Source organism: Saimiri boliviensis, chromosome 2, assembly GCF_048565385.1.
Source record: "Saimiri boliviensis isolate mSaiBol1 chromosome 2, mSaiBol1.pri, whole genome shotgun sequence".
Taxonomy (NCBI): domain Eukaryota; kingdom Metazoa; phylum Chordata; class Mammalia; order Primates; family Cebidae; genus Saimiri; species Saimiri boliviensis.
The window spans coordinates 38,968,872-38,990,962 of NC_133450.1; the positions used below are offsets into that span (position 1 = coordinate 38,968,872).

General features: G+C 54.3%; 2 protein-coding genes across 8 annotated transcripts in view; one reads left to right on the forward strand and one right to left on the reverse strand.

Annotated features, from left to right (window-relative positions):
* Positions 1 to 18,085, forward strand: part of SPTB (spectrin beta, erythrocytic) — a 138,967-nt gene extending 120,882 nt beyond the window's left edge. For all 3 annotated transcript variants that reach the window (XM_074393126.1, XM_074393127.1, XM_074393128.1), the window contains exons 33-36: positions 11,348 to 11,604; positions 14,253 to 14,426; positions 14,707 to 14,749; positions 14,931 to 18,085. In XM_074393126.1, coding sequence (XP_074249227.1) covers positions 11,348 to 11,604; positions 14,253 to 14,426; positions 14,707 to 14,749; positions 14,931 to 15,098 — 642 coding nt within the window. In that variant the 3' untranslated portion in view covers positions 15,099 to 18,085. The remainder of the gene's footprint in view (positions 1 to 11,347; positions 11,605 to 14,252; positions 14,427 to 14,706; positions 14,750 to 14,930) is intronic.
* A 2,194-nt stretch (positions 18,086 to 20,279) lies between these two features.
* Positions 20,280 to 22,091, reverse strand: part of PLEKHG3 (pleckstrin homology and RhoGEF domain containing G3) — a 42,694-nt gene continuing 40,882 nt past the window's right edge. For all 5 annotated transcript variants that reach the window (XM_074393129.1, XM_039468814.2, XM_010335150.3 and 2 more), the window contains one exon: positions 20,280 to 21,661. In XM_074393129.1, coding sequence (XP_074249230.1) covers positions 20,934 to 21,661 — 728 coding nt within the window. In that variant the 3' untranslated portion in view covers positions 20,280 to 20,933. The remainder of the gene's footprint in view (positions 21,662 to 22,091) is intronic.

Genomic DNA, 22,091 nt, shown 5'->3' on the forward strand with positions numbered 1-22,091 from the left:
CTCGTGGGGATCCACAAACCTCAGAAGGAGGGCCCAATATCCCATCTGCCTTCGATGCGACACAGAGGACAGAGCCTGTTGGGACGCCCAACCTGGTTCTAGAAGGCTTCTTGAAAGGCCAGCAGCCAGTCCCTGCAGCCTGCGTGGGACTACCCCTTCACAAAACCGCAGGCCTCTCCCAGGGAGGGATGGCCAATGGTTGTGCCTTCCCTCTGGGATAGGCCTGGGGAACGGTGGCTCTCCTGCTAGCCCTCTGTGTGTGATCTGGTGTCAGTGCCTTATAGAATAGATCCATGCGGTGTTGTTTCATGTACCACTCCTCACTGTGCATGTTGGCTTCCTGCGGTGGGGGTGGGGAACTGATGGGAGTGGACCAGGCACCCCTGCCTGACTCTGGACAGCTGCACACCACAGGGTGCCACACACCCCAGTACTCCCCTTCCCCGAGTGCCCCATACATCAGCCTCTTCCTCGAGCACATGGCTGCACGGTCCCACTGCCTTTCCTCACCTCTTGCCTTTTCACATTAGAGCATGCTTTGGTAAAGGCCAATCCGTTCATACAGGTAAGTACATGGGAGGCCAGGCAGAAGAAATGAGACCTCACTCACAAGAGACAAAACTGCTGGAGGGGAGTCAGGACATCTGGGTTCTAGTCCTCAATCCTGGTGGAAACTTCCTGCTTGATTTTAGATAAACCACTGAATCCCCCGTCTCTGAGCCCCCATCTTCTAGCTCTTAGAAAGCCCTCTCTGGAGAATTCCCAAAAGTTTGGAACATGCCTGAATGTCAGCAATTTAGCAAATTATAATGAGGAGCTGGGAGAGGTGGTTTTCACCACTTTCCTCTTGCCTCGTGCTTCCTGCTGTGGTACCTGGATGGTCTCAGGTGCCCGATGATGTGAGATGGGAGATGGGAAAGAAGTAAAGAGCTGGGGTGTTAGCCTGTGTCCACATGGGGGAGTAGAGGCAGGGCTGCACCTCTGCTTTGGGAAGGATAGTGCCTGAAGAAGGCCCAGGGAGCCCTTGGCAGTGGGCAGGTGCAGTGGGCAGGCAGCCCTGCCCGAGACTAAGCACCTCCATTTCACCTGGGGCTGTGGCTCTGGGAAGGACTTGGGGGTCCTGCTGAGCATCCCACACCTCCCGGGCTCTGGGTGCCTCCGCAACCCCAGTCCACAGCCCCACGCACCTTCCTGTCCACTGTGCCCGATTCCAGTTTTGGGAAGTGAATCGGGAACCGCTCCGAGAACTCTCTTAGCAGGGCTGCGGTGACACCATGCATCACGTCCCTGAAGGGGATTGGTGCTCCTAATCGCCTTTGCTGGGCCTCACTGTGTGGGATAAACATACCTTGCCGGCCTCCAAGCCCCAAGGCCAGATCCAGGCTGGAGTGCAGAGGGGACCCTGGGATGCCAGGCCACTCCAGAAAGCAGCTGCTGGGTGCTCCTCCTTATCAGCCTTCTCATCAGGAAGTCAGGGAAAGCTCTCTTCCCCAAGGGCACCTCACAGATGCCATTCTTTCCCGTAGCCTTCCAGCACTGCCTGTGCAGCCAGCTGCCCTGGAAAAAGGGACTGAGCATCTCCTTAGGGCTAAACATGGGAGCTGAGACTCCTAGGTCCCTTGCCTCTCCATTTCCATAGAATTAAATGTTTATGTGGCTTCAGGGAAGTAACCAGCGCTTATGAACATTAGGGCAAGTGCGGAGGGGCTGAGCAGGCACTGAACTTGCAGCCAGGACCACCTCTTGGCTGGTGTTTGGCTGGCTCCAGCTGCTTTTCCCCGTTGGCAACCTGGGCACCTCCCCCAGCAGCAGCCTCCCTGGCAGGCAGCCAGGAGCTTTCATCAGCGGCCAGTGGCGGGGCTCTGATGTCCTTGGATGGAAGGGATGTGGGTGTGGAGACAGCAGCTGTGTTTCTTCTCGCCTGAACAAGCTCTCCCAGTCTTTCCTACTCTTCCTGCTACTCTTTCAGACATTTTGCGGCGAATGCAAATCCTATGCTTGTTAAATGGGCAGACCCAGCTGGAAACAACGTCACAGTTTTCCCCAAAACCTGGGCGTGTCCCTGTTTACCCAGGATGCCTGAGTCAGCGTGGCAGGGGTGTGTCTGCCTGCACACTGGCACTGCGCCTGGCTCCCTGGAGAAACCTACCGTAGGCTCTGTCTGAACACCTGCCTGCTGCTGGCCATGTCCCTTTCTCTTTGCTGTAGTCAGATGGAATATTCCTGGCCCCTCTGCTCTGAAGACTCTTTCTGAGTTCTCCCTTTCAAGCTGTGTTTCAGAACATCCTAGATACTGATGGCCTCCGGATGACTCAGTTACCTTTGGAGGCGTCTCAGAAATGGGTTTGAAGTGGATGACGTGACCACTGGGTGGCAGATCTGGATGGCGGAATCAGCATCTTCTAACTCTCTCTAGTCTTTCTAATGCTGACTGGCTGGCTCAGGGCCACCAAGCGACTAAGCAGCCGGCAGCTCCTCCAGGCCAGGGACCTGAAGAGGCCACAAAGGTGGTGGACACAGTGAAGACAGCTCCCAAGCAAGCCTCCTTCTCTCCACATGCCCTGGTGACATTGGACCAGGTTTCTCCTTACTGTCCGAGGGGACCCTGCACACTGCCATTCCCCTTTCCTTCCATTCACTTTACTAGGTGGCCTTCTGCCTTGCATCCTTTCCTGTTGTCTTGCCCAGCCCCCTAGTTGCCGTCTCGGTACAGACAGCTGGACTCTGGGGTGCAGTGTTGCACTGCTTCCCTGCTCCATTTCTCATAAGAGCCCCTCCCCATCCCTCAGCCTTCAATCCAGGGCACTGCTCAGCATGCATCCCAGCCTCAGCTCCCCACCATACTCTTTCCCCTTGTTCAACAACAGCCTCTGCTTTCTCCTTTAAGGCATCTGTCTCTGCCCAGCTTAAGTTGCCATCTCTTCATCTCTTTGGCTGCTCTCATATTTTTTTCTTCTCTTGCAAACAACTGTCTTCTGAACAGCCTTTCCAACCCATCCAGTGACAGCCATTCTCAACAAGAGGACAAGGGCTGAGACATCAGACATCGGGAGAGGACAACACTTGGCTGCCAGAGTGGCCAGCTCCTGGAACCCCACAGTCACCAGCACTCTTTGTTTGCCTAAGGCATCTAGTTTTGGGTCTTGTCTGGTCTCAAGCTCCTCTTCCAGCTCTGACATGATTGTGCTGCCTCTGTCAATCAGCCACATGTTTCACATAAGCCAGGATCATCTCATTTAGACTGTAAACTGCATCGGACAGGTGCTTTCCTCTGGAGTGAGGACACAGGTCTCCCCTCTTGCAGCAGGATTTCGTAAGAACACAGAGGCGGGGCATGGTGGCTCACGCTTGTAATCCCAGCACTTTGGGAGGGCAGATCACAAGATCACAAGTTCGAGACCAGCCTGTCCAATATGGCGAAACCCCATTTCTACTAAAAAATACAAAAAGCAGCCGGGCATGGTGGCTTACGCTTATGGTGACCCTGTGGTCCCAAGCCAGGTTGTGTTTCTCCTGGGAACCTGGGGAGTTTGTCGTCTGTGTGCAGTCCCCTGCGCACTTGGGAGGCCAAGGCAGGCGGATCACCTGAGGTTGGGAGTTCGAGACCAGCCTGACCAACATGGAGAAATCCTGTCTCTACTAAAAATACAAAAATTAGCTGGGTGTGGTGGCACATGCCTGTAATCCCAGCTACTCAGGAGGCTGAAAAAGGAGAAATGCTTGAACCAGGAGGCAGAGGTTGCGGTGAGCCAAGGTCATGCTACTGCACTCCAGCCTGGGCAGAAGAAGGAAACTCCATCTCAAAAAAAAAAAAAAAAAAAAAAAAAAAAAAAAAAAAAGCCAGGCGTGGTGGTGGGCGCCTGTAGTCCCAGCTACTCAGGAGTCTGAGACAGGAGAATCACTTGAACCCAGGAGGCAGAGGTTGCAGTGGGCTGACATCATGCCACTGCACTCCAGCCTGGGCAGCAAAGTGAGATTCTGTCTCAAAAAACAAAAAAGCACAGAGTTTGGGGCCAGATGGACCTGCATCCTCAACTTTCCTCACTAATACGTGACTACGGATGGGTCATTCATTCTCTATGACTCCCAGTTTCCCTCATCTGTAACACAGGGTTAGTAATAGTACCTGGCCTTGCAGAGAGGCTGGGAGGATTGGAAGAGACAATGTAGTTAGAGCAGCTGGCACCTAGTAGGTGATCATTTAAGTCCCTTCATTTTTCTCCATCCACCTCCTCAGTCCATCTCTTAAAAGCATCATCCTCCACGTGATCTAACATGAAGTCAGTCATGGCATGACGCATCCCATTGCTGCAGTCTGTTTCTGGGGTGCATCCTCAGGCCCTAGTTCTGACCAGCGTTACCTTTAGAGAGAAGACCCCGTCGCCTGTGTTCTTTGCTTGTAAATGCATCCGGGTTCGCTGAGCATCTTCAGAACCTCTAAAAGACCCTGCGGTCCAGAACCAGGTTGTGTTTCTCCTGGGAGCCTGGGGGTTCCTCGCCTGTGTGCTGTCCCCTGCGCCACCTGCTGGCTGAGCCCGGACATACACCTTCACCTCCTTTGGCCCAGATAGGACACTTACCCACCTCCCTCCCCCACCGAAGGCAGTTTCCTAGCAAGGCAGGACCCTAAAAAGTCAAGCTTACACAAACTCCTGCTTGACTTTGCAAGACTGCAAAGACCCTGAAACGGCCATCCTCCACCCATTAGGAGCCTGTGGCCTCTCCCTGTTGATTTGACTGCAATCCTGTGAGGCCCTAAAAAGGCTATGCCCTCTTCTCCATTGATCCCTGTCAACCAGCAACCAATGCTGCCTGTCCCCTGCCCTCTTCTGACATCAGGATCCCACAGCCAGTACACACAGCTCCTCAGACACCACCTCCCCCTGCCTGTTCCCCAAACCAGACAACTAAAGGCAGCACATTTCCTTATTCAGCCTGCTCCCCAATTCTCCACCCCCACTTACGGCCTAGACTCCCTTGCCACCCCCAGCTGGACACCCAGAATTTCTTCCAGGCAGCAGTACTCTTCCTTCAGAGTGTCCCCTGCTCCGGTGAGTGACAGCCCTCAGTGTTTCGGGAGGAATCTGCATCTTCCTGATGACCCCAAGGGCTCCAGCAGCAGCCCCTGCCTTACAGCACAGAGATGGAAGGGAATCTCAGATTAGCTCCACCTCCATATGCAATGCCTTTGGGCAGAACCTGCAGGTCCCTCAACTACACCTGAGCCACAGGAGTAGCCAGCATCGTCCCCCTGGCGCTCTCTGTCTGTAGATCCCGCCTCCTATCGGGCAAGGCAGTCCCCACCTCAGACTGTGGCCTGCTTACAGGGGCAGCAGGAGAACCGTCACTTCGTCCCCTCTTTAAATTTTTTTTTGAGACAGAGTCTCACCCTGTCGCCCAGTCTGGAGTGCAATGGCATGGTCTCAGCTCACTGCAACCTCCGCCTCCTGGGTTCAAGCGATTCTCCTGCCTCAGCCTCCCTAGTAGCTGGGATTACAGGCGCCCGCCACCACACCCAGCTAATCTTTTGTATTTTTAGTAGAGATGGGGTTCCACCATGTTGGCCAGGCTGATCTCGAACTCCTGACCTCATGATCCTCCCGCCTTGGCCTCCCAACGTGCTGGGATTACAGGTGTGAGCCACCACCCTGGCCAATCTCGTCCCCTCCTATTAGCCCTGGGGCTTGGGGAAGGTGGGTCCTCCTCCCAAACCATGCTGCTAGCCTGACTGGGGCCGAAGTTGGCATGGGTGGATGTTTCAGCTGGTCAGCTGGGAGGTCCTTGATGGATCTGGCCTAGAAAGAGGCAGGGCTATTCCGTCAGCACCACAGCCCTCCCACTGCAGGTTTGCAGCCAGGGGTTCATGGGTGGGTCTCTGTGCAGCCACTTGGCTCCTTGCCTTCTCACACCACCTACAGTGCCCTTTCTCGTTGAGAGGCATTGTGTGGATAGGGAGGCAGGGCCATGGGTTCTTACCCCAGCTCTGCTACTAACTTGCTGTGTGCTCTAATCTCAGCTGTCACTGAGTTTTTCTGGAACCCTGTTTTCCTATCTGCGATAGGAGGGGCTGAATCCCATGACCCCAAGGCCTCTTTCCAGCTCTAGAATTCTGAGAATCTCTTTTCTCACATCAGCTTCATCAACCCCATTCCCAGCCTCCCCCACCCCTTTCCCTGATAAGGCCCCCATTGTTGATTCTACCTACATACCCATCCGAGAGGCATGGCTAGAAATAAAAGGCCCCAGGGAAATCCCTTATCTCTTATGAATTACAAAAGACCTTTACATACACACTCACATACTTGCAGGGCTTTGTCAGCCTTCCCTCCTCCACCCCACTCCCCCGGGAGCAGAGAGCCTGCAGGCAGCAACTGGCCATCCCTCCAGCTTGCTCTGATGTTTGTGCACTTTCCCTGGACAGATGGGAACCCCAAGAGTATCTTTTTTTTTTTTTTTAAAGAGACGAGTCTCATTCTCTTGCCCAGGCTGGAGTGCAGTGGCGCAATCTCCACATCCTGGGTTCTAGCAATTCCCTGTGTTAACCTCTCAAGTAACTGGGACTACAGGCGCACTCCACTACACTTGGCTAATTTTTTGTATTTGGTAGAGATGGGGTTTCACCGTGTGGACCAGACTGGTCTGGAACTCCTGAGCTCAGGAAATCCACCTGCCTCGGCCTCCCAAAGTGCTAGGATTACAGGCATGAGCCACCGCGCCCGACCCCAAGAGTAACTTTAAAAAAAAAAATGGTTCTGCTTCGGAAAAGTATTTGACCTCTTGGATATATGTATCTAGGTACAATCTTCCTCGAAGTCTTTCCTTGACAAAGTTGTGAACTCTTTGTAAAATCCACTTGTGAATTACCAGAGCCTTCCACTAAGCAGCACGTCGTTGTCTTTGGCTGGACCTGGAGACCTCTGCCTTTGCCTTCTGGGGCCCCTCCACCGAAGTGCCCGACTCCAAGCATTGAGGAGGGACCTCAGGCGGCTTCTGCACTGCCTTAAAGGGGTGGGGCCTCAGGCCCTTCTGCACTGCTTACCTGTTCAAAGGGTTTCCCCCTTCCTGTCTCAAGCCTCGGAATGTTCCAGCTGAAAATGGCTGAGAAAGGAGGGGCCGAGGCCTTGCCTGCCACTGGCTGAGATTCCCCTTCCGTATTTCTCAGTCCTGAGCAGCTGTTACTCCCAGAGCAAGAGGGTTTTTGAGATCCTCACACTAGCCTCACAGGTCACTGGCCACAATAATTGCTCAGCAAAGCCCCAGAGAGGCAGAGGTGGATAGAGGGGCGAAGGATCATAGGAGAGTCAAAATTTACAGACACGACCTCATTTTAAAAGGCTACAAACCACCTGTGAAGTAGGTCATGGGCTCATTCCCACTAACTGAGTCAGGAATGTTCTCCCCTTTCCCCCAAGTGGAATTCCAGGGACTCTCACTCCAGGCCTGTCTGACCCAACACCTGGGAAGGGGTGGGTTTCTTAGGAGGTCTTCTGCTGGTGGTCCTGGATGGGAGAGCGGGAAGAGGCCAGCTCTGAGAGCTGATTGGTGTCTGCTCACAGGGCCTTCTAGAAATCCATCTTCCTCCTTCCCTCACCCCAGCCTCTCTTGGTTCCTCCTCCTTGTCCCACTACAGGGAGTTGGCCAGCCTCCTGGGAGCTGAGGAGGGGAAGAAAGGATTGTCCCCAAAGCCCCTTCCTTCTCTCCTGCACCAACCTTCATTACACCCCACCTTTCTCACCTGTGTCCGCTCCCCCGTCACGGAGAGGGAGGGAAGCCCTGCCAAGGCCCAATTCCTTCATCTCTCACCCTCATTCTTGGCCTTGGCCTTCAGGGTGGAGAGGACAGGATGCATTTTAAATTATCTCTACATGAGCAGTCAGGAACGCTGAAGAAATCTTTGCATACATTGGAAAACCCCCATTTTCCAAAGCCAACCTGTGACCTAGCCGAATGATTTTTGATCGCACTGGCATGGCCTCTGAATGCCCCTGCCAAGGAATGTGGGCCAGGCACTCATTAAAAGGAAACAGAAGGAAGGTGGGATTAAGTTGGGAGTCAATCCTGGCAAAATCCATCTCTGTATTCCGAGGACATTTTTCTAAAGGAAGGAAAATGGAATGGAAGTATAGGGAAAAAAATGCGGGCACAGAGGTCTCCAGGAAAACCAATCCAGGAGAGCAGAGGATGGGTAAGAGAGGCAAACGTGGCTCACAGGGTCTGGCAAGCTTCCCTCCCTGTATCTGCCATGGCTGTTTCTCTGAGACCCAAGGGCAGAGAGAGCTCTGATGGTAACAGGAGCCGCAGTGCAGCCCGTGTCCCCTCCTCTGGAACCTACCCCTGCCCCTCTTGGAGGAAGAACAGGCCCTCCCCAGATGTATACCCAAGTCAGAGCACAGGATCCACTGAAGGACCCCAAGCTCAGGCTTCCAGTCCCATCCCTGCTTCTCCTGCCCTTCCTCCCTGCTACAGGGTGATCAAGGCAGGGCTTTGGGGCCTCCAGATCCTTGTGTCCAATGCTGGCTCACTGTAGACACTCGAGGGTACAAAGGCTGCCAGATGCATAAAGAGAACAGTGGTCCAGCCACAGCCCTCGGGGACACTAAGGTGGGAAATGATGAACACCATAAAGATGTGCTAAAAGCCCAGGTGTGTCCATTTTGGGAGTGCATGTTCCAAACGGCCTCCTATGCCTATTAGCCTTGTTGTTACCAGGAAGTTCGGACTCCTCAATTCTTAGTCTTACTTAGGAGAATTCGGCCAAGAGACCAAGTAGTAATGTAAGCAAAAGGTTTACTGAAGGAAAATAAAGAGCAGGGAGTTTATTGAAGTAGGCTCCAAGAGAGGAGCCAGTGAGTCCGGCTGGGAAGCAGCGGTATTCACAGCAAGAGTGAGGCAGCGGCAGAGGCAGTGCACTGCATGGGCCAGCAGCTCCAGAGTCCTGCCTTGCGGTTTTTACCACCCTTACTACGTCGCACTCTCTTTAAGTTCCTGCCTCTGTCTCAAATCTCCACCTTTATCTAATTTCCTGCCTTGTCTTAAGTCTCTATACCTTCTCCCTCAACCCAGTTCCTGCCCCAGGTTTGTGGGACTCTCCCTTAATTTTCAGGGAATAAACCTGCAGAGGCGGGTGTCAGATACAAATCCTACCTAATGGTGATGTTGCTAATTACCGCCACTCCAGGAAGGTTGTGTATTGATATTTATTGCACCTGCATATCTCGTAGAAATTTCTCCTTTGCCTTCTTTCCCTCCTTATCAGCAGGCAGCTGGCTACATTCCGACAGGTTAATTGCAGAGTGTGTGATGACTGGGGATCTTAAGGGGCGTCTTGGGGCATTCCTTCCTGCATAACATATGTAGGGTGCATGTTTTGGGTGGTCTCTGGAATGTGAGACTTTCCAGATCTCCCTTTCTCAGGGGCTCCCCCTCCTGCTCATATGGATCTATCTAACAGTGTGACCTTGGGCAAGTCACTTGACCTCTCTGAGCACTGGTTTTCTCTTATAGGTCAAAAGCATTAGACTAGGTCAGTGGTTTCCAAACTTTCCCAGCCACATAACTCCTTCTTTGAAATCTGACTGGAACCCTAACATATAACCTGTTTCCTGAACAGTCCTAATTTGATGAGATACAAACATAATCACTTTTACCTTCCTTGCAACCACTGCCTTCCAGCATCTCCGTGGAGCCCCCTTCCCATTCCTAAGGCCACCTCAGGCAGACCCTGGTGACTTTCAGTGGATAAAAAGTCTAGCCAGTTGTTTCAGTTTAAAGCTTCAATCTGATGTCTGGCATGGGGCCCACATCCTCCCATCCCCATCCTCTATTTCGGGTTTGCCCCATACTCTCTCCTGGCCCCTTCCCTCTCCTCCGCAGCACTCTTCTGGGCCTCCGTCCTCAGCTGTTGGGGCAGGGAGGAGGGAGCAGAAAAAGGAGCAGTCTCTTGACTGCCTGAGGTGGCTCTGACCTCCTGGGTGAAGATGTCCTTGGTGATTCAGGCATCCAGCTGCTTGGGGGCCTTCCTACCTCTTGCTGAAAGCTGCCCAGCAGTCAGGCCTTTGGGACTAGGTCCTGGCCAGAAGCTCCAGAGAGGCTGCCTTCCTTGGTGCTCACTTGGCATGGAGGAGACCCACCCATTCTTGTCCCACCTGGCAATGGGAGGCTGCCCTCTGCTGCCCAATCTGTCCTACCCTCTCTTTCTTCTGCCCAACAAGCAGAAGGGCAGATCAGCAAGGTCTAGCATAAGGAAACACTCAGCCAGGGAATGACAGGTCAGCCTCCCCCTCTCATGGGCCCCTGTGGCATCATTGGAGGCCCCTCCCTTGACTTGGGCAGGGGCCAGGGATCCCCAAGTCTCCACAGGGAGGTGCAGGGAGGTAAAGACCACAGCAGTTCCCCAAGGCAGTGCCTCCTTATGAGGGGGATTCTCAAATCCTGCTGCACATTAGATCCCATGAAGAAATACCAATGTGCTGACCCCTGGCCACTTAACTCAGCATCTTGAGGTGGAGCCTGAGAATGTTTCTTTTATTTTTTATTTTTTTGTATTTTTAGTAGAGACAGGGTTTCTCCACATTGGTCAGGCTGGTCTCGAAATCCTGACCTCAGGTGATCCGCTTGCCTAGGCCTCCCCAAGTGCTGGGATTACAGGCGTGAGCTACAGCACCCGGCCGAGAATGTTTCTTTTAAAAGCACCTGAGATGATGGCAGAAGGCAGCCAGGGTTAGGAACCACTGCCTTGTCCAGCAAGCTCCCAGCAGATGGTGGAGAGAGGCCCTGTTAGACCTGCTGATGGCCAGGGAGGGTCTGGGTTCTCCCTTTGTGAGGTGGTGGGGGCAGACTTAGGGCCTGGTACCCTTAGTTTTGGGGCTTGAGGCACAATTTGAAGGTACCAGAAGAGTCCCCATTCAACATTCTACCATGAGTGGTTGTCGAACTTGTCTTAGCAGCAGAACTTTCCTCATATGAGTGTCTGACTGAAGCAAGGAGGGCCAGAGCTTCGCCAGCAGCATCGGAACCTGCCCCCACCCCCGTACCCTTTTAATGAAATAATCACTCAGGCCCCTTTGGCTCACTCTGAGAACCTTCAGTTGCTATTTTAGATTGGAGAGAGGAGGCCACCCTGCAGCTCTCTGAAGGGGGAATGGGGTGGAAATGGAGCCAGAGGCATGGGCAGGGTAGGGAAGTGAGTGGGCACCCACAGCAGGTTGTGGGAGAGCCAGGGTGGGCCAGGGAGCAGAAAGGAAGTAGGCATGGGGGTGGGGGTGGTGGAGGTTCCCAGCTTTGCTGAGAACAGCCGTCTCTAGCCAGAGCTCCCAGAAAGGTGTGCTCCTCCCTATGCCCTGAGCAGGGGGAAGAAGAGGGAAGGTGGCCTCAGGACCTGCAGCAGCCACCACCGCCGGGGCAGCACGAGGACAGGCAGAAATCTGCTGGGGACGAGAGGCCTGCCACGGAGCCCCTCTTTAAGGTCCTAGATACGCCCCTGAGCGAGGGTGATGAGCCTGCAACGCTGCTGGCCCCGCGGGACCGCGGGCACAGCGTGCAGATGGAAGGCTACCTGGGCCGCAAGCACGACCTGGAGGGACCCAACAAGAAGGCTTCCAACAGGTGAGTGTGGGGAGGCTGCTGGCAGAGGGGAGGGTGGGCGGCTCCCAGGGATCTCTCTGCCAGCAGAGCCTTGGTGATGTGGGCATGTGCTGGGGGAGGGGTGCCTTCTTCCTCTGGCCTGTAAGAGCTCCTGGGCATCCCTCTGGGCCAGCCACGAGAGCTACTTGGCATGATGGGAAAGCCCATCTCCAGTTCTGGTCCTGAGTTCAAACCCTATGTCTTCATGCCAGTTACTCAACCTCTTTAAATCGGTTTCCCCATTTGGAGAGAGAAGATGATGGGAACAGTATGTCTTTTCACTACAGATACTGTTCCTGGCCCAGAGTAGGAACTTGGTGAACACTAGCTGTTATCCTAGTATCCCAGGGCTAGGGATAAGTAGGTAAAGGCTAGGTAGGTCTTGGCACTAACAACATCCTTGTTGGAGCCGCACTTATCAGTCTGGGCCTCAGTGTCCTCAACTGTAAAATGTGAGTAATGGGGGTGGGTCATGGCCCAGCTGCCTTCTGGAGGTCCCTTCCAGTGCTGTCATTCAGTGACTCTGTGACCCTGAGGAACTGACTCAAAGGCTGCATCCTTTCCTGACCCTGAAACAGTCATGCCCTTGGAGTTGGTGTATCTAGGGCTGTCTCTGCCTGGGGCCCTGGGGCCTCCTCTTTCTAGCAGCAGTCCAGGGTCCCAGGGAAATAGAGCAGCACCAAGAGGTTGAAGCCAGCCATATTCCCAGGGACAGCTGGCAGCATGAGCATGCAGTGTGTGTCTGGGGGACTCACGAAAGCAATTCCAAATTTCAAAAAGGAACCATTTAGGGGCCCGATTGCCCTGAAGAGGTTTATTTATTGCTTACATGGAGAGTCCATCAGGAAAGGGGAAATTAACATTTACTGAGCATCTACTATGTGCCAGGGATTATGTTAGGACTGATAAAATCTTCACAACAACCCTGTGACATTGATGTTTCCATTTTCTGGGGGGAAAACAGAGTCTCAGAAAGGTTAAGTCATTTGTTCAAAGCAAGCTCTTTCTCCAAAGACCCAGCTCCTTCTTAGTTACTGCCTTTCTGCTAGCGGAAAGATCCCTGAACACAAAGTCAGAAACGGGGCTTTGTAAAATGACTTTGCAGCCAGCTTTGTATGAGTCAGTTTCTCCCTCTGACCTTCCAGAACTTCCTACCAATGTGTCCTACTAGTTTCTCCACCTTCCCGCCTTCAAAAGTAAGGGAGGAGAAGGGGAAGAGGAGAGGAGGGAGACAGAGCAGGGGGATGAAAAGGAGGAGGAGGAAACAGTGTCTGTTACTGTAGAAGTGCCGCAGGGCTCAGGGCAGCCCAGCCGTTCAGTTATGAGCCTGGTGCTCTCACCAAACATGCCAGTTGACATGAGCCCTATTTGTAAAATGTGTTCCTTTAAAAAGTTCGCTATACTTGGCACATCTTATCAAAACAAAAAACAATCACTGAAACAAAATGCCGTTCAATTCCTTCACAGTTCTATAGTGAGAATCAAATACGGTAATGGATATAGAAATACTTTAAAAAGTTAATTTTTTACTGTTGGTCTTAAGTTTTAATAGTTCTACTTCTAGAAATATATCTCAAGATCAGAATTATAGGCACAGATTTATGTGTAAGAATGTTCATCATGGCTGGGCTCATGCCTGTAATCCCAGCAGCCTGAGGTGGGCAGATTACGAGGCCAGGAGTTCGAGACCAGCTTGACCAATGTGGTGAAACCCTATCTCTACTAAAAATACAAAAATTAGCAGGGTGTGGTGGCACATGCCTGAAACCCCAGCTACTTAGGAGGCTGAGGCAGGAGAATCACTTGAACCTGAGAGGCAGAGTTGCAGCTAGTCAAGATTGCACCACTGCGCTCCAGCCTGGGCAGCAGAATAAGACTCCATCTCAAAAAAAAATTTTTTTTTTCATCACATTGCTATTTAAATTATGGACAAATTTTCCAGTAGTATAAGGTTCATCAATAAAGGGATTGTGATAGGCTTCCACGTAGTTATTCAAAATTATTTTAAGAAATATTTGAGGATATGGGCTGGGTGCAGTGGCTCATGCCTGTAACCATTTTGGCAGGCTGAGGTGGGCAGATCGCCTAAGGTCAGGAGTTCCAGACCAGCCTGGCCAACGTGGTGAAACCCTGTCTTTACTAAAAATACAAAAATTAGCCGGCCATGGTGGCTCATGCCTGTAGTCCCAGCTACTCGGGAGGCTGAGGCAAGAGAATTGCTTAAACCCAGGAGGCAAAGCCAAGATCGCACCATTGCCTGAGTGATAGAGTAAGGTTCTGTCGACAAGAAACAAACAAAAAAGGAAATATTTGAGGATATGGAGAAATACTCATGATTTAGTGTTACGCTTAGAAACAGGATATAAAATTGAATATATACATAACCCAATTTTAGCTATCTGTGAATAGTAAAAAAAGTAAATATGTGAAGACTTGAAGGAATATATAAAATGTTAATAATAACTAATTTTTGGTATGAAATTACATGCAGATGATTTTTTTTAACAATAAAACATGTTACTATGTATCAGGACAAACATGGTGTCATTTTTTTGAATGGTGACACTATAGGAATTGACTCTAGAGATGCCGTATCAGGATGGATGACTTGCCTGTCTGCATCTTTGCAGGTCGTGGAACAACCTGTACTGTGTGCTCAGGAACAGTGAGCTAACCTTCTACAAGGATGCCAAGAACCTGGCCCTGGGGGTACCCTACCATGGGGAGGAACCCCTGGCCCTGAGACATGCCATCTGTGAGATTGCTGCCAACTACAAGAAGAAGAAGCACGTCTTTAAGCTGAGGTGAGGCCTTCCTGGCTTTTGAAAGCCCAAGTTGGTGGCTTGATTGGGCATTGGTGGCAGGGCAGAGGCTCTCTGTATGAGTCCCATTCCAGGCCTGAGCTGCTCCTCAGGGGGTTTTCAAATCAAAGAGGCTGATGGTGCACACTTTGACCTCTCAGTGCTGGGCGGCCTGGGAGGGTTCTGGGTGTTCGGCTCACGGTATTGTGGGATCAGAGCCGGCCCTGTGCCCAGTGCCCCCTCCAGAAGTGTCTCCATGACAGGAAACCCTTTGTCCTCTTAGGCTGAGCAATGGCAGCGAGTGGCTCTTCCATGGCAAGGACGAGGTAAGCGCGGGCAGCCTCCTCGCCCAGACCTGGCTAACAAAGCGGTAGGTGGACGACCCCAAGCCGCTTGCCTGGGAGGCCCCCTTGGAAGGGGCAGTCTCCGGAGCCCCCCATCGTTGCCTGGCACGAGAGGTGGGGGCCTGCGGGCCTCCGGACTCAACCGTGACCCTCCGTCCCGCAGGAGGAGATGCTGTCCTGGCTGCAAGGCGTGAGCACCGCCATCAACGAGTCCCAGAGCATCCGCGTCAAGGCACAGAGCCTGCCCCTGCCCGCCCTCTCCGGCCCCGACGCCAGCCTCGGCAAGAAGGACAAGGAGAAGAGATTCAGCTTCTTCCCCAAAAAGAAGTAGCGGCTGGGGGCCCCGCGGGTGGAGCTGGCGGGCACGGCGGGGTCGGGAAGCGCAGGGACCAGGCATCCTGGCCTTGACCTCGCCGCGGCCGCAGCCGCCTCCTGCCGCCGCCCGCTTGTCGAGTCGCGGGCCGGGCCCCTGGGCCCCACGCTGCACTGCAGAAGCTGCCTTCGCCCACGCCTCCCGGGCCAACGCCCCCTCCATGCCCTCGCCCGTACCAGCTCTGCTCCAGGGACGGGGACTCCCAGCTCCTCAGGCGCCCTCGGGGCCTCCAGGCCGGGTGGGGGGCCAGGAAACAGTTCTCTGAGGCACACGCCCTCCTCTCCCACCTTCCTCCTGAGCTGAGGGTGCGCAAGCCCCTTACCCCCAACCAAAAAAAAAAAAAAAAAAAGAGCTGGAGAAGGCTGGTGGGGCTTCTCAAACGCTGCCCGCTCCTAAAACAATTCTTGCTTGGGGTCACCTCCCACCTGGTGGCAGCCAGGGAAAGGGGAAAGAAGAGGGCAATGGAAATGCCGGCCAGCCCCAGAGGGGCAGGAGGAGAGAGCCACAAAGCCCTAGCTCTGGGCCAGGGGCTAAGGGGGGCTGCTGGGACCAGACTGGGTCAGGGCCTTGGGTGCTGCCAGCCTCCTCCCCGCTGGGCTTCCGCAGAACTGGGACACTCACCTCAGGGGCTACCCCATCCTTCCACTCTGCTTCTCCCCCCAGATCAAAGCACCCTCCACGGTTGCCGGGGCCTGGCTGAGTGCCTCTAGCACCCTTTGTGCCACCAGACAGTCCCAGGAGGGGCAGCAAGGTCAGACCATTCATTTAAAGCCGTGGCCAGGGGATAGGGCTGTGAACTGAAGGAGTGACAGGTATGTCACAACACTGCCTAAGGCTCTCCCTCTCAATGCTGGGACCCTCCCCCAACTCCCAGTAGCAGCCAAACCAGCAATATCCGACACAGGCCCCCTAGGGGACAGTGTGGGTGCCCAGATACAAAATGGATATCCCCGCACCTGCAGTAAAGCATCTCAAAGCCAAATGCCCAATTGCATCCTGTCTGCCGCTGGGACGGTCAGAGGGTAATAGCTGGGCAGACAGCAAAGTGGTATCATCTCGGGGTGGCAGACGTGGCCATGCCTTGGTATTACCACTCATGTGACATAGCTGCCTCTGCACAGCTGGGACAAATGTCAGGGCCAGAGCCAGGAAGGTGTAGCAGCCCTTGATCAGCTTCTCCAGAAGGTCCTGGCCCCAGGTCTTGGGGGGGGGGGGCGGTCACATGAGTACAGAGGTCAATATCTACCCCCCTTTATCCCTGAGCACCAGAAGGGGCTTTGCAACCTATGTCCCCAGGAATGACCTTCCCCTTGCTGCCCAGGTCATACTTCCGGAAGGGAGAGGCCACTCATTCCACAGGATTTCCCAACTACTCTACTCTGAAAGCAACACAGCTCTGGCCCAATATCTACTGGGTTTAGGTCCAAGAGAGGAGTCAAATGGGGTGGGGGTCAGTAGGCATTCTCCCCCAGGGAAACCAAAGGTCCCCAGTTTCCATTACCTTCCCCATGGGAAGGACCTTAGTTGCATGGAGATGAGAAGTGGGTGAGGTTCAGGTAGAAGCCACAGGGGCAGGCATCCAGAAAGAGCTCCTCCAGGAATCCTGAGTGCTGACCAGTGCCGGCAGAAATCACTTCCCCTCTGTGGTCCTGCCACAGCCGGGTAACGCCAACTATAGCAGGCAGGAGCCATAGGAAGGAAGACATCATCCGATGGAACCTGATATTCCCAGGTCAGACGTTCCCACCCCGCCCCGGTGGCCAAGGTCTTCATTTGGCCTCAGTGCGTATGACCCTATGCAGGGAATCTAGTGTGTATCACTCACCACCCTCTTACTGTGTCTGGGGAAACCAAGGCAGTGAGGTGACTTCACTCACCTAGCAATAAAGAGGGCTTTGGTGCCCTTGAGGGCACGTTATCCTCTCAGGCAGAGAGCAGGTTCCTTGCTGAATGGCAGATGGTGGCAAGCATCTCCCTCACCTGTTTCCCTGGGCCAGTCTTTCGGGAGCCAAGGGACAAGGCCTCCCCCCCAGCATGTGTGCCAAACCAGCACCTGAAATGAGGCATTTCCAGCAAGCCCCTCCACAGACACAAGAAAGGGCTCCAGTGGAAGAGCTAGCATCTCACCACCCCAGGTCCCCCAGCCTGGTCCAGGGCAGCCAGCTGCATGTGACCATTCTGTTGCCAGCTCCCCCAACATCCCTCCTGTCACCCAGGCCCCAAGACATTCAACCAACTGGACTAAAATTGCAGGCACCCAGCTTTGGGAGACCCTGTGCCACATCAGGGCTAAGCTCTCCTAGTGCCCTGGCAAAGTCTTTTTTTTTTTTTCCCTCTCCTTATTCTACTTTGCAGTCTTTTCTTTGACAGTACTCCCAAACTAGGTTGACACAGCTCCAGTCCACACCAGCATACCAGGCTTCCTCCCCAGGGCAGTGCAGAGGAAGCTCCTTCTGGGCGAGGTCAGGCAGTCCTCCTTCCCTCTCCTTCCCCCTTGTCCTGGCCTCAACGGACTCTGGCTGTGGAAGGTGTGGAGGGCGCTTGGGCTTCCCTCCCCAACCCGGCTTCCACTAGCACCACTAACAGGAGGCCTGTGGAAGGCTCAGCCTCTCCTCCACACCCTCCTCCTTCCTGCCTTTCGGAGGCAACCAGGGTCCCGGAGGCTGGCCCTGAATCTCATTCCTCGCTTCATGGGAGGGGGCAGGAATCCAGAGGAGGACGGAGCCAGCGGGACCACATGGCTTGGTGGCTTGGACAAACAAGCTCAGGGAGGAAATGAGGAGGTGGCGGCTGCAGAGGAATGCAACCCTGTTGGGCACTGACCATGCAATCTGGGGCTGGCCCTGGGGCCCGTTGGGCCCTGCCCTCCACCTGCTCAACCATGCTTCCACCAACCAGAGGAAACCCAGTTACTAGTTTTTCTAATAAATCAATAATGCTCCATATTTCTCTCGGTTTCTTGACTAGCCTCCTCTCCCTCTGAACAGGGTCTCAGAGGGCTGGCACCATGGAGACAGAGGGACAGCCAGACTCTCTAGCTTGTCCCTAGGAGCCTTATGGGATGACTGCAAGCACCTGGGTCCCGGAAAGCTGAGTTTTGCACTTGAAGGCTTGCTGCAGGGCAAAATCATTTCCAAGCGATGATCAACCCAGGCCCTTCCCCACAGAGCTGGGGACAGGTCTCAGCACTCGCTGGACCACAGAATCCCCAGAATCTCTAAGGCTGGGATTCACCTCCAGAGGGCAGCTTCACTTGGTCTAGGGGGATGGACTGTAAACACTGCCAGTTTCCAAAGGCTCCCCAGATGGTTCCAGTGGGCAGCCAGTGAGAACCACCGAACTGGTGCCAGGTTCCCAGACACACCTAGATGGCTATGTAAGGCCTGACTGGGGAAGGGGTTAACTGCAACTTCCTGAGCCCCACGCTCTGAAGAGCCCCAGTTGGAATTTTGGGAAACAGCAAATCATCCATCTCTTTCGGTTTATAGATGAGGAAAAAGCAAGAGCTTAGGTGACCCAGCTAGTTAATGGCAAGGCTGGGATAAGACTCGGGGTCTTGACCAGGTGCTGTGGCTCACACCTATAATCCCAGCACTTTTAGAGGCCAAGGCAGGCAGATCACAAGGTCAGGAGTTCGAGATCAGCCTGGCTAACATGGCGAAACTCCATCTCTACTAAAAATACAAAAATTAGCAGGGCATGGTGATGCGTGCCTATAGCCCCAGCTACTCAGGAGGCTGAGGCAGGAGAATTGCTTGAACCCAGGAGGCAGAGGTTACAGTGAGCCAAGATCATGCCATTGCATTTCAGCCTGGGGCAACAGAACAAGACTCCATTTTGTGTGTGTGTTGGGGGAAGAATCCAGGTCCCCTGACCCTCACACCGTCCAGTGCGCTTGTGGCTACTCAGCATTGTATCCTGAGACTGGCCTGGCAGGAGCCAGTGACTGTGGAAATGACCACAGACGATTCAGGGCAGTTGGCAGATCTTCCCTTGACCTTGTAAGACTCAAGGGATCTGTCTTCAGGTTGGGTCAGAAGGCTCACAGGAAGGGCTCTGACCCAGCAGCCCTGCGTGAACACTTGCAGCTCTACCACCCAGGCCCTGCAGCCTCCGCCTCCCAGGCCCCAGCCAGAACAAATCGAGCAAAATGAGGCTGGACCACTGTGGAGAAAGGGCAGAAAACCCAAATGAAATAGGGAGGCATTCCTAACTCTTCTGGATCAGAGACACTTCTGAGAATGTGATAAAAAGAGAGGAATAAAAATGCACTTGTATTCCTCATCTAACGTTACAGACACCTTTACGACATTTCTAATCTCCAAGTTTAGAAACCTTGCCTTCAACCAGGCGAGGTGGCTCACACCTGGAATCCCAACACTTTGGGAGGCCGAGGTGGGTGGATCACTTGAGGTCAGGAGTTCGAGACCAGCCTGGTCAACATGGCGAAACCCTATCTCTACTAAAAATACAAAAAATGAGCCAGGCATTGTGGTACATGCCTGTAATCCCAGCTACTCAGGCGGCTGAGGTAGCAGAATCGCTTGAACCTGGGAGGCGGAGGTTGCAATGAGCCAAGATGGCGCCACTGCACTCCAGCCTGGGCAACAAGAGTAAAACTCTGTCTCAAAAAAAAAAAAAAAAAAATCCTTCCATTCAAGGATGTTTCCTGGGAACTGGAGAGAGGCATATAGGACACCCACCAGATACTGGGAATGGCTGCTCATGAGAAAAACAGTCTATCCACCTCACCACCTCCCTTTTTTAAGTCCAACTCTGGCCCTTGGGGAAAAGAGCGAAAGGCTGGCACGTGGGACCCCCTACCTCAGACAGGATAGCAGTCTGCTGCTAGACAGAGAAGCCCATGGGAGTCTAAGTGGCAGAGAGTAAGCTCCCACCCTCACATCCTCCTGTCCCACCTCCCTCACCACTACTAGGGTGCCTTATGTTTCATGAGCCCGGGTGACCAGTGAGTGTGGAAGGAACGACTTCCAAGTCTCCATCTCCCCAAGACTTCCCTGCCCCACGAACTGCCTCCCCTGCCCCACGAACTGCCTCCCCTGGCCCACGAATTGCCTTCCCTGGCCCACGAACTGCCTTCCCTGCCCCACCCAGGCCCAGGAAGCAGTTCACACAGAGTGGGTTGGTCAGCAGTGGTTATTGCACCATTGGTAAATAATGAAATGTGTGCACATCAGCGACAACCACAGGGTCCGTGCAACAACCCTCAAAAGTACCTGAACTGAATCCATTTCATTCTTGGCAGGAGGGGAATAAACAGGGGCCACACGCTCACGTACACGCACATCATACCACGGAATGGAAAGCAATAAATTATCGGCTTCATTCCTGCCTGGGCCCTAAGAAAAGGTACAGTTACAGAGCAAAGCCTCTCCAGGCCACTGCCTGAGTCTCCCCGGGGGTGGGCTCCTCTGTCTGGCCGTGGCCATGGCCAGTCAATGCCAGAGGCCTGAGCACAGCTTGCTCTCTCTGGGAAGAGGTGAGCTTAAATATTTGGCTTCTTACTAGAGAAGAACTATTTACAAGGGAAGCGGCCACACCGGCCTCACAGGTGAGTGGCTCATCTGGGCCTATGGAAGGTTGCCCCGAGCCCCAGGGGAGCACCAGCATGTGGCACAGGCAGGAGAGCCCCTGCGCACGGGAGCATCCTTTCCAGAGGGCGCGGGAGACAGCCTTTCCACCCGCCCAGGGGTCTTGGGCAGGGGCTCCATGAGCCCAGGGAAGGATGCGCAGGTTCGCCAACGTGACTCCTCCCTCCTCCTAGAGTCAGCATCAACCTACAGAGTTCAAGGCCTGGAATTTCTCTCTCAGGTTTCTCACTCTGCCCTGCTGGCTTGGGTCTGCTGGGTCCCTGGGACCCTCTTCTTTCAGCTGACACTCTGCCGACTCTTGGAAGTCCTGGCCCTGCCCTACCAGGGCCACTAGCGAGCTTGGTCCCTGGCCACTGCTCTCCTCCAGCCCCGCAGTGGGGCCAGGAAGGGGTGCCTTCTCCATGACAATCACCCGCTGGTTGTCCTCCAGGGTGAGGTCTGCAGTGACATACAGGGCCTCGTCTCCGTCCGGCTTGCTCTGAGACAGAGGCCCAGGGGACTGGGTGGCCTCTCCGCCTCCCCGGCCCCTCTTGGTGTTCAGGCTGCAGCAGCGGCCCACCCTGCCCGACAGAGGCGGCTCCACCATGTTCTCTGGCGCTGAGCGGCTCCTGTTGACGGGTGGGCCTCGGGGCCGGCCACCCCCTGCTCGGCGTGCCTCATCGTGCGAGGCATACTTGGAACAGAGCTCGCGGACGTCGGGCCAGATGAAGGTCTCCGTGTCGAAGGGGCTGAGGGGGCTCCGGGCGGAGGGCCGGCCCCCAGGCGAGGTGGTCCTCTGACGAACGGCGGACGGGCTGAAGGAGAAACGCCGTGGCGACGTGTCCCCAGCCGAGGAGGGCCTGGGAGGGCTGTACTCCCGGGCCATCTGCTGGTCACAGTCGTGGAGAGACAGCGCTGGCTTCCTCTTACCTGCAAGGAGAGAGTGAGCTGCCTGAAGCCCGGGTCAGGAAGGCTCTCGGGGCAGGAGGGCCCCCAACTCACTTTCCAGGCAAGGCTGGCTGTTGGGGTTTGGGGTGCGATAGGAGAGAAATCTCATTTGCCATCCACAGCCCCTTTCGTGAAGGGCCACGGGAAGAATGAAGAAAAGGCGGTGGAAGGGGCTGAGGAGTCAAAGGAAGAGGGGAAAACGTCCGCCCCCATCCTGGCAAGGAGGGGCCTGGGCCACGCTTCCTCCAAAAGCCTCTGCTGGACGGGAAGGGCCAGAGTAGAGGGCATCGGAAGCACTGGCTTCAGAGCACTGGACTGGTTGCCAGGGCTCACCCTGTGCCCTTGGTGCCCAGGATCCAGCTTCTCCCTTTGGTAAAGCTCCTTAGAGGTCACTTTCTCCCAGGGGCCAACT